The 17,176-nt window shown below is 38.7% G+C and overlaps 1 protein-coding gene across 4 annotated transcripts; it reads left to right on the top strand.

The window, feature by feature from the left end:
- The first annotated feature begins 1,266 nt into the window (after positions 1-1,266).
- On the top strand, positions 1,267-15,460 carry LOC129928299 (uncharacterized). Of its 4 annotated transcripts, none has more exons than XM_056042086.1 (4): positions 1,267-1,488; positions 3,586-3,658; positions 10,079-10,167; positions 14,569-15,460. In XM_056042086.1, the coding sequence occupies exons 2-4, from the start codon at positions 3,604-3,606 to the stop codon at positions 15,298-15,300; spliced, it is 876 nt and encodes a 291-aa protein (XP_055898061.1). In that variant the 5' UTR covers positions 1,267-1,488; positions 3,586-3,603; the 3' UTR covers positions 15,301-15,460. The 4 variants fall into 4 exon arrangements, with proteins under 4 accessions (XP_055898061.1, XP_055898060.1, XP_055898062.1 ...); XM_056042085.1 differs by having other exon boundaries at positions 1,268-1,488; positions 3,590-3,658; XM_056042087.1 differs by lacking the exon at positions 1,267-1,488 and adding an exon at positions 2,815-3,210 and having other exon boundaries at positions 3,590-3,658.
- Positions 15,461-17,176: the final 1,716 nt, after the last annotated feature.

Below are 17,176 nucleotides of genomic sequence, written 5' to 3'. Positions count from 1 at the left end.
AAGGTGTTACTCTAGTCAAATGTGAATATTCGTTTGTTATGAATCTCACTGCTCTATTTTGTGTCTGTTCCAGTTTCTTAATGCTTTCTTGAGTTGAGGGGTCCCAAACAAAGGATGCATACTCTATTGTTGGCCTAACCAAGGTTAAATGACATTTTAGTTTTATGTTCTTATTTGATTTATAGAAATTTCTTTTAATAAACCCTAATGTTTTGTTTGATTTTTTTTATAGACTCATCAATATGTGGATTCCATGACAGTTTTTCATTTATTATAACACTTTGGTATTTTCGTTTTTAGTCTGTGTTACTGGTTTTCCATGACTAAGATAAGTGGAATTAATTTGTTTTAGTTTTTTTGTTACTCTTAATAACTGACAGTTTTCTGGGTGGAAAGATATGCTCAAATTTGATTCCCATTTCTGTAATTCTTCTGTGAGACAGCAACTGTCATGTAATACAAGAACTCTTCTGTGAGACAGCAACTGTCTTGTAATACAAGAACTCTTCTGTGAGACAGCAACTGTCATGTAATACAAGAACTCTTCTGTGAGACAGCAACTGTCTTGTAATACAAGAACCTTCTGTGAGACAAGACCTACGAGGGTCGGGAAACATGCTCCACATCTGGAGCTCATTTTGAACAAATTGTGTACTTGGACTTTGTTCCTCAAATTCTTTTCCAGTTTTTTTTATTCGAGATAGTGTCGATGAGGAATACGACACACCATCCTCCACCCCGTTCCTAGTGTCGATGAGGATTGCGACACACCATCCTCTACCCCGTTCCTAGTGTCGATGAGGAATGCGACACACCATCCTCCACCCCGTTCCTAGTGTCGTTGAGGAATACGACACACCATCCTCCACCCCGTTCCTAGTGTCGATGAGGATTGCGACACACCCTCCTCCACCCCGTTCCTAGTGTCGATGAGGAATACGACACACCATCCTCCACCCCGTTCCTAGTGTCGATGAGGATTGCGACACACCCTCCTCCACCCCGTTCCTAGTGTCGATGAGGATTGCGACACACCCTCCTCCGTCCTTTTCCCTCCTATTTTCTTTCACCATACTTTCTCATACACCAACACGAACGCGCACATACCAAGAACTGACCCCAATGACGAACACTTGTTATACTGTGTGACCTATATAACCAAGTTGGATAACTCGCTACTAGAAACGAAAATGCAAACAACAGATAAGAAGACTGTAAAAAAAAAACCATAAATAGCACAGTGTCACGTGATTTCTGCCTTTTTAGATAAAAAAAAAATAAATGAAGGATTAGGCACTTGGAAGAGGGCGTTATATGTAATCGGTCAAATTATTAAGCCGAACTTTTTGCCTACGTCAGTGTGTGATGTCACTGTTGTTATTTGAAACGCATCTGTGTTGTTAGATATAATTGTAAAGGAACTTGTAGTTTGTATATCATACACGGCCGAGTTGATTTTATTATCTTCTTTACACTCGCATGTTTCAGGTGAGTAGACTCTGCGTAAATTTCCTCTCTCTAAAGTCTTTGTTTTTAAACGTGGTGGCCAGTTTGTGAGATTGGAATAGCCAGGGGCGGACTGGGTGTCAGAATCGGCCCGAGCATTTCTATTTCATCCTGCCCATAAATTGTAAGTTAAATGATGGACAACCATCTAGGTCTACCTGTCCTATAAAAATCATTATGTTAAGTTTGATAATGTATCGATAGCTGTACACATGCGTACAGTGAATATAGATACGTCGCTCAGAGAATACTACAAAAGCTTTAACAATTTAATACGTGCCCTACTGACATCCATGCGGTTCTTATCTCATAAAATATAGACCTAATGCCCATATAGCCAGTCCGCCCATGGGAATTGATATCAGAAATGTAGATTTCCCTTTAATAGGCCACTGACACTATAATATTAAAAACAACGCAAGATACTGAAATCTTATAAAGAGAATTAGAAGAATTGCAGAAATGACAATCAAATTGGAGCGTGTCTTTCCACCAAAATGTCAATATTTCTCTCAATATGAAAAAGCTAAAACAATCACAACTAGCAAACAATAGCAGAGTATTTTATTTTATTTACATTTTTTCTTTGTCTTTTAAACATTCTAATAATTATTATGTTTAATTATTATTATTGTTATGATATAAAACGGTGGCACGGCCATTGCCAAAATTTATTTTAGGTTAAAAAAATCATGTTATCTACCCTAGGAAGTGGTAATGGATATAAGCATTCCACTACCTATAAAATGCTTCCTAATGGCATGCGTCTAAATAGCTTCTATCAACCAGTCCAACAGCTGACCTTGTCTTGTGGTTCAAATATTGAGTCCTAGTCCTGGTCTTCACGTGTGGCTCAGATATTGAGTCCGGCGGAACTGTTGTCACTAAGAGGCCAAATCGAGGAACTGGCGCCTAAACCAGTAAGTTTCGGGCTTTTGGGGCTCGTTAGCCATTGCTACTAACTACTAACCACCTAGATAAAAAAAGCTGTGAATTCGAACTTCTGCTGCCTTTCAGCTATATCCAATAATTGGAAAGGCTTTGAGAATCAACCCTGAGGAAACATCAGGAACCGGCGACCATTAAGCAGTTAGCAGCACCCAGTGCTACACCCTGGCAGAACCTGCGATGTCGCTGACCCCAAACTATATCCGCACTTGCCATTCCTTTGCATACATCCGCTGAGTGAAGAGAAAAAGAACTGATGTGCGGACGACATCGTTCTGACCACAGCTAATGCCAAGGCGTTTCCATGAGATGATCCACTGAAGGAGGCTATAATTATTTTTTGCTAATTTGAATATGTTTGGTTTTCCTGTCCTGATGAAGGACGCAGCTAATTCCACTCAGCTTTAAGACGCAGATATCAACAATAAGTAAAGTGAAACGGGCAGGCTTCTGCCAGTCACTTGTGTTCAGCTTTGATTCACCTGGCCCCCTAAACACAAGAGGTTAGGAATAATAAAAGACTAAGGCTTTAAGTTCACAAGTGACGTAACTGGAATGTCAACGTAATTGAAAACCACGGGTATAAGTTGACTGTAGAAGATATTTAGCTTCAGTTCGATGGTTGGGGCTGCTCTGACAGCAGTGTTATAAACACGTTAGACTGAAACATTACACCCAGTTTCAAAGTCAAGCAACACACATAACAAAAAGGACATGAACACTTGGCTAGAACTACCTGTAGAACTTAATTGTCAGGTGAGAGGATATGCAAATATAGTACATGCCCTGATGTCTCTCTCGTTCCCTTCTCTATTTGGTTTAACGACTATGGTGAGACTTTGTATAGTTCTACTTCTGTGCCCTTGTTTTCTATTAACTGCCAAAATTAGTTTGTGTGTTTGTGATGTTGTGTGTGTGTTTGTGTGTGCGTGTGTGTTTATCGAGGTTAGCTTTTAGACTGAATCACATTGATTTTGTGGTCCACGATATTTTTGTTATTATTTTACTGTTAGGTGTCTGCGTTAGAAGATCGAGCAGTGCCTTTAAAAAAAAAAAACTATTCTATATTAATATAATTACTAGCACGTTTTGATTCACGTTCCTTGTTCATATTTCTTTGTAATGTGTCAGCCAGAGTGCTGAGCAGAAATGAAACCTTTGAACAGAGAGCTGCCTCCGACCCCCAAGAACGACACGGACAAAGGTAAGATGGCGTAAGAAAGTTTTCTGCCTAGTTGTTTCTTGAATATCTACATAAAATACTTCTTAAACATAAGGGTTTCGTTATTGAATACATTACCAAATCTTCTTTGATTCAAATATTGTTTCTTTGATTTAAATCTTGTTTGATTCAAATCTTGTTTGATTTGAATCTTGTTTGATTAGAATCTTGCTTGATCTACATCTTGATTGAATCAACTATCGTTTCTTTGATTTGGGTCGTGTTCGATTTAAATCTTCTTTCTTTGTGTTGAATTTTGTTTGATTTAAATATTGGTTCTCTAATTTGAATTTTGTTTGATTCAAATCTTTTAATACTATTGTGGATTTTGTTTGATTTAAATCTTGTTTCTCTAGTAACAATTTTGTTTGATTTAAATCTTGTTTCTGTGGTATGAATTTTGTTTCATTTAAATTTTGTTTCTTTGACATGAATTTTGTTTGATTTAAATCTTGTTTCTTTGATTTGAACCTTGTTTCATAGGAATCATATTTGATTTGAATGTATTAACTTACTTCAATCACATACCTGTGGAGTCATAGCAAAGTAAAACTGCATTAAGCAATACCGGTAATTGTGGAATCTGGTGAAAGAAGCTTCTCGCGCCTCAATTTAATAAAGAATTACTTGAAGTCAACAATTCTCGTAGATAGATTGAAACATTATATATATATATTATTTTTTTACGGTCCCAAATCCCAAAATATGAGTGGCGTATGTGTAAGGCTTGCATTACGGGTATGCATAATGCCGTGTTTTTTTTTTTTTATCGCGCGTAGAATTGGTGTTTTCCATATTGAATGACACCCTAAAATGATAATTATTGACTATATATTTCACCAAAATATGATAGGTACAGTGCAATTCAACGGTGCCAGCTCTGAAAGTTTCAGTATAAACAGTGTAGTTAAACAAGGATATGTCCTGGCCCAAACCCTCTTTGGAATACTATTTTCACTGCTAATCCACAACGCGTTTAACAAATCCACTGAAGACATCTATCTCAATTCCAGATTTGATGGCAAACTCCTAAATATTGCCAGACTGAGGGCCAAAACTAAAATCAGAGCCACCCTCGTAAGAGATATGCTATTCGCGGATGACGCAGCGGTAGTGGCACACACGCAAGAGGAACTTCAGTCACTAATGTCCCGCTTCTCTCAGGCCTGTAAAGAATATGGCTTGACTATTAGCACGAAGAAAACAAATGTTATGGGACCATCTGCTACAGCACCACCCTCCATCCTCATAGACGACAACAAGCTGGACGCCGTAAACGAATTCTGCTATCTGGGATCCACAATTACAGATGACCTGTCTCTAGAAGAGGAAATGAAAAAACGCATAGGGAAGGCTGCCTCGACATTCGCTAGACTCAGACCAAGAGTTTGGGAAAACCATAAGCTAACTACGGTGACCAAAATGGAAGTCTACAAGGCATGCGTTATGAGCACACTCCTGTATGGCAGTGAATCATGGACCACCTACGCAAAGCAAGAGAGAAAACTGAACTCATTCCATTTGAGATGTCTCCGTAGGATATTGAATGTCACATGGAAAGAAAAAGTGTGCAATACTGAGATCCTTGCGCGATCAGGTATTCCCAGCATCTTTACAGCCCTCAGACAACGCCGTTTGCGCTGGCTTGGACATGTTCGCCGGATGGAGGACAAGCGCATCCCGAAAGTCATCCTCTATGGTCAACTCGCGACTTGCACAAGAAAAGCTGGTCGCCCCCACCTCCGTTACATAGATGTAATAAAACGTGACCTCAAATCAGTGAACATCAATACTGACAATTGGGAATACATAGCTCTAGACCGCAACAGGTGGAGAGAGACAGTGACCAAAAAGCTATGGACAGTGAAAGTACATGGGTCTCAGCCCAGGAAGAAAAACGCACAATCCGAAAAACGGCCAGCTCCTCTACCACCGAAGCAAAAGCCACCTTAACCTGCGCTATCTGTGGACGGGAGTGTCTCTCCAAAATAGGGCTCCACAGCCACATGAGGAAGTGTGCTCTGAGATGAACCATAGTCGTTCTACGACTGAAGGAGGCCAATGATATATTTCAGGAGATTTGTATGAGTTTTCAAAATATTTTAATAATTTCCGGATATTTCCAGGACTTTTTCGTATATTTTGCAATTTCAGGAGATTTCCAGGAGCTCCTGCTAAATCAGGAGGCCTCGGGGAAATCTGTTATAAGTTATAAAATTGTTTAATTTAAGCATTTAAACCTAGAATTAGCGCGGGTCCTATGAAAGTGCCAGGCTCACTGCCGTCGCATAGGTTGCAGTGGCTTAGGCCGGCTCTGCAAAATAGCGGCTTAAGCTACGCCGTGGGTCCACTAGTAGTGTCTAATAGGCCTATTTACTTGTCGCCTCCCCTCCCCCCCCCCCCTCCTTTCGACAGTTTAAGAGATCTCGTTATGAATGAGTCAGTCAGTGGTATTTGACAAATATATGATAGATTACATGCAATGTTTGCAAATTTGGCCAACTCATCATCCCGGGAAGAAGAATTCCACACACACAACATGTCCGAGCTACAGGGGAGGATGTTGCTAAAGCTGCGAAGGTCTCTCGGAATTTTCACACCTACCCTCCTTATATAAGGCTTCTACGGGTCATCCTCCTCACAGTAGGATTATCCACGTCGACGCTAGAAAACTGACCATCCAAAAAGGGAGTGGGTTTAAAATGAGGTGATAAGAAAGAGGTATTGGTAAATTGGGCTTCTTGGTGTAAACAAACTGCATGAGTGAATGTTAATCTTCAGTTAAGGTCGAAAAGTCTGACGAGGGATGGGTGGGATATCACAGGTGTTACACAGCAAGATATAAAAGTTAGGGCATGTGTGTAATTGAGTGAAGGCTGTATGTGTTTGTTCAGCAGACATTTTCTCACAGTCTTGTCTAAGTATTTGTTCCTTGAATCTCATACGACAATCGTTCTCCGCTTCCTGTAGTGGCCAAGTTCCCTAGTGTGGCCAGATTTCAATCTTAGAGATATGCTCTGAGTTTGTTGTTTGTTGGTTACAGTATCCTATTCAGCCATCGATGCTTAGTCTTGTTTTAACTTTTAGGGATATGTTCTTCGTCTTGCAAAACTTAGTGGCAATGAATAAGGAGGTGGAATTAGGTCCCCAAAGCGAAAATTAATGTGTTTACCCAGATAAGCCGTTGTTTTGAATAGCACAAACGTACACATTAAAAGTATTTAACATAGTGATGAGCTAGCCCTTAAAACGATTTAACGCTATTTAACATTTTATCTAGCTCATTTTTTCGCCTTATAATTGCACGTATTTAGAACTAAAACTAAAGTAAACATTAGATAGCCGCCACATCTCTTTCCCTTTCTAAGTCCCATGTCTAGATAACATGGACTCAATCAGTACACTAGCCGCCACATCTCCTTCCTTTCTAAGTCCCATGTCTAGATAACATGGACTCAATCAGTACACCCTGGGAGAGAAATACGTTTCCCCTGACTATGATTTATTAATAGTGACAGCCAGGAGTTGAATTTTAATAGGAAATGAAACGTGCGCACTGACAAGTGATTCATCGAACTAGAGCGAAAAGGAAAACTACATCTCGGACCAAGAACCATATACTTTGAATGACAGCTATACATTAATTAGACAAGCACTACAGTCTACAGGCGAACAGAGCCTATAAAGAGACCTGTGTTATTTATTCTATAGGCGAGCATAGCCTATAAAGAAACTCTATTGTTCATTCTACAGTCGAGCATAGCCTATAAAGAAACTCAATTCTATATTCTACAGTCGAGCATAGCCTAAACAAATTTTGAAAATTGAAAAAAAAAATAACCCCGCCTTATTCCCCTCCCCTTTCCCTTGAGAAATAATCTTGGTTAAGCGAATGTAGGCCTATAGATCTACTGCACTTTATAATATTCCAGTGATAGGCCTTTACAACTCGATTTAGAAGAGTATGTGCAAAACGTTCATTAACATTAATGTATTCAACTCTTGAATCAATAACAGGCACTTATAAATGTAACTTCCCTACCGGCTACGCCTACTTTGTTTATAACATCATTCATTTTTTTTCCTTCTTTGATTGAAAATATCACTGGAACCTTTTTCAGGTGGGCCAAGAAATTTGAGTCCTAAACTAAAGGTTATGTTACCTAGAGGGGAATTCAGCATTACCAACATGATATGTTCTTTTTTATTCGCCACTTTGGGTAGTTCTTCATGCAATGGCTATGGGAAAAAAATTGATCCACTAGGACAACGGCGTTGTTTGCATTTAAATGGGCAAAATATATGGGTCGCAAGTCAGTTTGCTTAGCCATGTGAAAAAAATGCACTCATCCCTACTCTTCGGAATTGAAACATTAAACATTATATATTGATAAATTATAAATGAAGATTCTAAGACGTGAATGTACATTCACCTTCACTTTCTTCACATATCCCTTAGTTTGTTTGACCGTTGGGGCACGGCACAAGATCTATTGACCGTCTTTCATCATTCCTCTCTGTCTTTTGCCTTGGATAGAATTTCTTACAATGTCAGGCCAGTCCATTCTTGCTGTCTTCCTATCGCTTTCTGCCTGGTACTGTTTAATAAAGTAAGGCTTATGGGAGCGAGCATCGAGGTCCTTGTGGGAAACGTGGTCGAGAGGCCAAGTACGCTTGAACTTGGCTTGACTATCTTTGAAGGGGGTTTGAGGTTCGACACTCGACTCTAGCAGAGGCAGCACGGAAAACCTTCTCCCAGATACCGCTTCCCCCACTGGTCCACAAATGAAATTGGACCAGAGCGCTCTGAGCATGCTATAAGCATGAAAGTAGCGCTACAAAAAAAGCCATAATTTATTTATTTTATGGCCGTAGACAGGGCCGGTCTTAGGCCACTGCAACCTATGCTGTCGCAGTGGGCCCCGCACTTTCATAGATGCGAATTCTAGGTGTAAATCATTAAATTAAATCATTTTAACTTATTATTAAAGGGTTCCTGGAATTCTCCTGAAATTATAAAATATAAGAAAAAGTCATGAAAATGTCCTGAAATTATTAAAATCTTCTGAAAACAGATGCAAATCTTAAAACAGACAAAATAATCATTTCGATGTGTCATTCAATATGGAAAACGCCAATCCTACTCGCGATAAAAAAAATGGCATTGTCAGCTTTCATTTAATAGAAATGTAACAAAAAGACGAATTTTAATCAAAACAAGAACTTCAAATACTTAATTTACTTCAATAGTCAAGTCACTGGCATATGAATATAGATCAAAATCTATCTCGACCTCTTAAAAAAAAAGCGATATTTTGCGAGTCGATAGTAGGCCTAAATCTAAAAGGCAGATCTGAATGTTTATCGGCTTTTTGTTGAAAAACTACCATCTATTGTAGATGGCTCGTAAAGTTAATTTAACAGTGATTTTGTACTTAGTAAAGATGAATAAAATGCAAAGACGAATTTATTTTCTAATACAAAATCTTAATTTTCACTTATTATCCTTTTCACAACCCATATTAGGCCCCGCGCAATCAGTTTCGCATAGGGCCCAGCAACCTGTAGGACCGGCCCTGGCCGTAGAGTTTTAGTTTGCGTTTTGTGACAGTAGCTAGCTGATCATCGTGTGATCTGACCTCTGAACTAATCCTGTCTCTGATCTCTTCTTTTGTGATGCGATCTTTGTTTGTGATATGTAGCATCCTTCTGTAGCATCTCATTTCCATTGCTAGGATCCTTCTGTAGCATCTCATTTCCATTGCTAGCATCCTTCTGTAGCATCTCATTTCCATTGCTAGCATCCTTCTGTAGCATCTCATTTCCATTGCTAGGATCCTTCTGTAGCATCTCATTTCCATTGCTAGGATCCTTCTGTAGCATCTCATTTCCATTGCTAGGATCCTTCTGTGGCATCTCATTTCCATTGCTAGGGTCCTCCTCTCTAGCTCTGCAGCGTCCAAGACTCACAAGCATAGAAGGATGTGAGCAAGACCAGGGGCGGATCAGTCTGATTTTGATGTCGAGGGCTTTGCCTTTGTCTTTCTTTGTTGTTTTGAGTTTTGCAAGTGTTGCTATGTACTGTGCATTATCTCTATCGAAATGATCTTTAGTAAAGTACACTAAGAGACGCGTCTTTATTGTTGAGTGAAAAAAAAAGCAATTTTAAACAACATTAAGAAATCATTTGACAAATCCAAACTCAATGTGAGTAGAAATATTTAAACATGCGACTTTAAATTATCGAAAGAAAATTATAGAAAAATATTTTAGACATATTTTATAAGTCTTTTTGTTACACATAATAAACAAAACTATAATTTATTTACGACAAAAAGAATTGAAATAAATAGTCAGGTTACAGTATACGAGCTGACTGCATTGTTTTGTTTCTTTACACAGATACCAGCATCTTAGAGCAAGGATATTCCAAAATCTCAGAAGTAGATAAACATGACGGTAACTTGTATGACGCATTGGTTTATCAAGAGGTAAGTGTAACCAAAATAACAACAGTTATATATATATTCGTTGTTGTGGCTTTATTTGATGCTATATTATCAAATTTTTAGCGGACCACGAAACCGATATTATTTTTCCTCTGAAGTCCGTTCACCAAGTCCCATGTCTGTTGGTCAACCATCCATAAGGTGGTCATTCAATCCCATTCGTCAGATTATACTCAAGCAAAACAATGCTGAATACCCAAGAATATAAACAACGTAATACTATAATATAATTGCAACGTCAAATAGCCAAATAATACAACAGTGTCGGCAACACTTTCACTGCGCTATCAAATATATAAATTAATTGTAAGATGTATGTATGTATGTGTATATGTTTTGAATAGTAATGAAAACCAGTAGACTAATTTCGATAAAACTTGGCATAAATGTTCATTAGATTTTAGTGGTGAACTAAGATACACCAATTATTACAAAGCTTATATTACCTCCCTCTGTCTGTCTATCTGTCTGTCTGGTAAAAAAATGTAACACGTTTATTCTCCAACAACCATTCTCGAATCAAGCTGAAACGTTGCACAATTATTTATTGTACCTAACCAATTATTCAATTAATCATTGGTAGTTAATTATTTAGTTTGATATTGAATAGGGGAAATAAATTCTATATTTTTGAGATATAGTTTTAGATATGGCTTTCTTCGTCGTAGATAATCTCTTTTTTTTTAAGGTATATTTTATAATTGCTTGTTATCTTTCAATCTTTCTAGTTATAAAATTTAAACCACTTTTAAGTTTCTTTGGATTTTGTTTTAAATGTCAATGTTTTCAGACTACATAATGGGACTTTTGTAGGGCACAGTAAGCGGGGTTACTAAATGGATCTGAAAACATTCCTCGCATTGTCAAGAGGCGATTTGCCCCGTAAATTATGGATCTCCTTATTGTTTATGTTCACTAATGACTCTCTGCATCCGCTGTGACGTAATTTTAAAAAATAAGGATCGAGAATAGATAGGAAATAAAAGATAATTGATAGTATAGTGTCTTGTTTGGCAGTTCCACTACAGCAGTGAAAAAAATCTGGATTTGCCTGATCAGTACAATTCAATTTACCACACCTAACATATAACATGTAAACAACCAGGCTTATGTCTCTATGACTTTAAGGAGGCGCAGAGGCTGAGCGGAAAAGCACTTGGCCTCTGAACCGAGGTTCCGGGATCGAATTCTGCTGAAAAATAAAATTTTTAATTTCGAGATGCTTGGGCGCCCCTGAGTCCACCCAGCTTTAATGGGCTGGTCGTTGTGCTGGCCACATGATACCCTCGTCAACCGTGGGCCACAGAAACAGATAAGCTTTACATCATGTCTTATAGATCGTAGTATCTGATAGGGAAACTTGACTATGACTTTAAGCTTATTAAAAAACAAACAGGCCACTAACTAGCTGTTAGAAATAGGAGACTTGATTCGAAGATCAACTGCGACGAATCGGTGTATTTGTCAAATGATAGCTCAATTCTTGTTTGTTTGGTTCACAAGTTCAACTAATCGTCCTTGACGATGATAAGCTTATCGTGAAATCCTCCGACAAGCACAACCAAAGGGGTGCAACCAGTGTAGCGGTCACAGAGTGCACAGTCATTCAATAGTGCGTCGTGCGCACTCTACCGTGACAATGGAGCTGAAAAGATAGAACGTTAATTGTCCTTGGTGTGTTTTCATCCGCTAAATAGATAAACAAGATCTCTCTCTCTCTCTCTCTCTCTTTCCATATATATATATATATATATATATATATATATATATATATATATATATATATATATATATATATATATATATGCAGTGCTTTTTTGTGACGGTAAGCACAAGTACGGCGTACCGGCACCTTTTTCAATGTTGGAAAGAAAAAAGTACTTTTCTTGTATTTTAACGTTTATTATTAATTTGTTAGTAGTTAAAAGTCAGGCAATCCATCACTGAGTTTATATATAGATATGAGACATGGACACTATATAAAAAACAACTAAGACTTCTTGAGCGCTTGTGGTCTATTTAAGTGTTCTTTCAAACTTCTTCGCCTGTCTTCAATAATAGCTTTTCTTTGAGTCTTAAACGTTTGTCCCGCAGCCTTTGTGAGAGCTCTCCAACTGTGTCAGGGGTCATCTGCTGCCAGCTACTTTCCTCTATGTCAGTGAGGGTGAAGTGGCGCCTGAGTTGATCTTTATAGCGCTTACGTGAGGCACTTCTGTTACTCCGTCCTCCTCTAAGAGGACCTCCTTTTGCATGCCGTCGTCTTTCATGCCGGATAAGTGGCCAACCCTGCGCAACTGTCTAATGGTAATTAGAGTCTCTATACTGTCCACATCAGCTTTCAGCAGAATATAGTTATTTGTAATGTAGTCTTGCCAGCTTAAGCCCATCATGAGGCGAACAGTGGCGTGGAATCCATGGCGCGAGGTGGTTTAATTAGGAGCCCACAGCCTATAGCGTAGCAGCAGTGGTGCGAAAGTGTTCCTTGCGCTTGGGTCCATGACTCTTCACCAGTCGGGGCCCACATGAGAGCTTCGGATGACACCGAAGTGAACAAAAAAATGAAACACCTTTAAGTCTTTTAATTCTATGAAGAAGTTGAAGGCCTACAAATATTGACTTTTAAAACACAATTACTTTTGCCCTAACTGAATCAAACGATATGACATTGTTTCTTATAAAAAAGTACACTACTTGCACTGGAATTTCTTTTGGTAAATGTGTCGATACTTTCAGATAACTTAATTTGTTTCGTCACTCACTACCACAAATTCCTTTCATTGATGAAAGAAGGCCCATTAAGAAATTCCTGAGCCCGCGCCCTCGGGTACCTTGCTACGCCACTGGAGGCGAAGGCACATTAGTTGTAAGCGTTCGAGAAGCCTTAAATGACTTCGATAGAGCGCCCAGGTCTCAGGGCCATACAAGTGTCTAGTGAGAACTACTGCTTTAAAAACATTGATTTTTGTGAAGAAACAAAATTCCGCCATACTCACAGGTTGTCTATTTCTGCGGACAGTGACGTATCGTTGGTCACTGTGTGCTGTCATTTGATTTCATCATTTTCGAATATATAGGGTGGTCGCTAGAAAAGCGAAATATTTGTCAAAAAGCTATCTATTTATTTTACAAAGAACCCGATTTTAAAGGCATGTGTAATCTAACACTCATATACGCTCGAAATGTCGTCAGTGCATTTTAGCGCACCGTCTTCACCTAGAAATCCAAGCTCGCTTAGTGTTGTGAAGGGTAATCTATGAGATATCGTTTGAAGGGTAACTTATGAGATATCGTTTGAAGGGTAACTTATGAGATATCGTTTGAAGGGTAACTTATGAGATATCGTTTGAAGGGTAACTTATGAGATATCGTTTGAAGGGTAATTTATGAGATATCGTTTGAAGCTCTTCCCAATCCCGTTTTGAAATCGTCTCTAGAGTTTATGTCTCGTCAACAATTATGAAGAATCTCTTTTAATAACAAGCTCCAAAGACAGTAATTCATGACATTTAGTCTGGACTTTTGGACTTCATTCTTCATGATCTCATCTGATCCTCTAATTTTCCGGTTCCATTCTGTATATCTAGGGCCTACTATAACGAGACACAATCTTACCTTAGTGCCATATGTGCCTTGGAGAACTTTCCCTCAAAAGACTCAAGTTCAATTTGTGCCGCGTTTTTTTTTTCCCTCAAAACTCACGGTTTGCTGGCGTTTTCAGTAGAAAAAACAAAAGTTTTGAACTCGACTTACCACATTCTTTACTGCATCCATAAGAAATATGAATAAAGGCGTTGTTTTAGATTTACGAAGATTAAGGAAAAGTGCAGGATGAATATCAATACTAACCTGTTTAAAACTGATCAGACTTATTACTAACTCTTTTTTAGTGTCTGAATCGCATTACTTACTTATTTACTTAGGCGTAAATTCTTTCACACCGTTTAACACATTGGGCGGCAAGCTGCCTCCATAATGATCTGTCAGTGACAATGTCTAAAGCTTCTTCCGACATGGTGTCTACTACTCTGAGGTGGGAAGGGCATTGGATCTGGTGTCCACTACTTTGAGGTGGGAAGGGCATTGGGTCTAGTGTCCACTACTCTGAGGTGGGAAGGGCATTGGGTCTGGTGTCCACTACTCTGAGGTGGGAAGGGCATTGGGTCTGGTGTCCACTACTTTGAGGTGGGAAGGGCATTGGGTCTGGTGTCCACTACTCTGAGGTGGGAAGGGCATTGGGTCTGGTGTCCACTACTTTGAGGTGGGAAGGGCATTGGGTCTGGTGTCCACTACTCTGAGGTGGGAAGGACATTAGGTCAACATAATATTAGCCAAAATCGGTACTTAAATTTAAATATTAATAATACATTTATTTTACTTTTTCAGAACACTAGAGATACGAATCAGAGACTTCAGAAAATAGAAGAAGCACAAAAGAGTCTATCCCAGGAATTGAAACTCAGTTTCCAGAGCCTAGTACTAGAGATCCAGAAACTCCATAAAACTGTGGAGGATATCAAAACTCTGAATGTCAGTGTACAGAAACAAATTATAACCTCGACCTCCGTGACAGTAAATCAAGTGGCATTATTAAAGAAACAATTCTTGGACACGTCTGATCACCTGAAAGAGAACATTTCCAAGATTAGATCTTCCTCCGCGCTGAAACAAATAGGATTCGAATCTTTTGAGCCAGAAAAATATGAGCCCAAAACGAGGCATACTTTCAGCTGGGACATTCAGCGCGTGGACAATCTGCTGAAGTCCCAGGGCCAAGTCTCGAGCCAGTCGTACCTGATAGGAAACATTAACTACAAAGTGCTGGGAGGGGTCAATTTCATGAAAGACGGAAGTTTGTCCGTGTACCTCGTTGGCGAGTCCATTCATCCACACGACGACGTCCAGATGTCAACGCGAGGGCGGTTCAGTTGCACGGTGTCCGTGACGGATCGTACTGGGACTATGATGGATTGGATAGTTGGCAAAATTTCCGGGAATTTTTTCAAGGCAAAGATGTGGATAGTTGGCAGCGTCCACAAAAATGACCTAAAGAATAAAGGTTATATGATGCAGGGGAAACACATCAAATTAATATTTACAATTGATTTATTGAACTAAACAGAGTTCTAACACTTATGTATAGATATATGTGTGTGTGTGTGTAACGAGAGAAAAAGAGAAAAGAGAGAAAAAGAAAAAGAGATTGAATTAAGGATAAACTGCATTTAGATTTTTCGGCAATTCGTATATTTTTGTAATAAAGCCGTAGTTATCAGAAGTGTTCATTTGTTATATTTCACACATTAGATATATGTTTAGTTCACAGGGGCATGCATAGGACGTAGTCGTCTTCTCTTTTGAAGTAACGTCTGTAACTTATAAGATAAGATATCTTGTACTAAACTCGTCGACAACGAACGTAAAAGCTTAATCTGTTTCTTTTTTTTGTTTTTAAGATTTTGACTTAAATTACTCTATAGTCAGAATCGCTTTACTTCTGACGAGGCATCCGCCAATGACATAAAATTAATAAAAAAAGAATGTAAGCCTTTTATATATGTATATCAGTTTGCTACATATTGGAAATCAAGGGTTTGTGTAGTATAACCAATTCCCTTTATGCTATTGATATCGAAAGCAGAATGAAATGAACGAATTAAAGTCATCGCCTTATTAAGTGAGCACAAGTTGGTTAGAGGCTGTGGAAGTCACCAGTCACCGATCTCTGTGGAGAGAGCTCACCCGAGACCAATCGTCAATGCCAGAACGTCACAACCTGTGGGCAGTTTACACCAATAGCGTGTTGCCACGTCACAGGCCTATGCGACGTGGCATAGAGCTATTGGTCTTCACAGCCCACAGGTTAGGACGACGCAGGCCAGTGGTAAGGCTTTTTGTAACGAATGGTCTCAACTTACCACCCTTTGCATCGAATAGCGCTGAATGACCTAAGTCTAAATGACGAGTCCGTTTGTATAGAAGTTTTGTGACTGTTGTTATTACTGTCCTTTTTGGTTTCTTGTTACGTTTCCTGATCATAAGCTTTCCACTAACTCAAGTCGAGTCTTCATAGAAACCACCTAATGATGGCAGGGTATTGTTATGGGTCCTCTTGGGCAGTAGATCCAGACAGTTAATCCAGCTTGTAAGCTTATTACATAACTTTCGCACAAATCTGGGGTAAATCTAAAAACATTATTTATCAAACGAAGTAAACTTTACCTTTTTTTTTGTACTAAATACATACAGCTATAAGTGTTCTTTCAGTGTAAAGCAGTACAGCGGTAAAATTGAAATTACAAGATTTTGAATTATGAAATAATAATTTAATGATCAACCCCCTTCTAGAAAAATATATAGTGTTTTCTGCAGTTATATCACATAACGATCACCGTTGTTTATACTAGTACATACGAATTTAATTTAAAAATAAATAATTTTTAGGCTCCATGTATTTCTGATGTCCATCCATGCAGAGCTGCCTGGTCGTGAGATATGCGCGCTAGAGACCGCTAGACTATCGTTCGGTTATCTCGGTGGTCCCGGATTCATACCCAGCCCGCTGTAACCCCCCGTCGTTCTGCGGGAGGTTTGAACAAGGAAGTAGATTATCTTCTACTCTGAAGGAACATCCGAGAAATATTTCGAACATTTTACAAACATTTTACAATATAATTTTAAAAAAATAATACTAAAGGCAGAGTCAAAGCATATCATTTGCTTGCATAAGGGTTAAAATTATTTTTCTGTTGTTATTGCTCTTATTGTAGTAAATCATAGTACTTTGTTTTGCTCTTTTTTATATCATTAATTTTATTTATTAATGCCTGAACGAAAGCAGAATGAAGATATCTTAATCTGTTTCTTTTTTGTTTTTAAAACTTGATGATCACTTGATTGTCCATTGTCCTCTGTTGTAGATGAACGAAGTCCTTGATATTCCTTTTGATTTTATTGGTGCGTTTACCAGCAGATAGATCAGCTAGAATTCCTA

Source organism: Biomphalaria glabrata, chromosome 9, assembly GCF_947242115.1.
Source record: "Biomphalaria glabrata chromosome 9, xgBioGlab47.1, whole genome shotgun sequence".
NCBI lineage: Eukaryota > Metazoa > Mollusca > Gastropoda > Planorbidae > Biomphalaria > Biomphalaria glabrata.
This window is presented reverse-complemented; position numbering and strand designations above follow the sequence as displayed.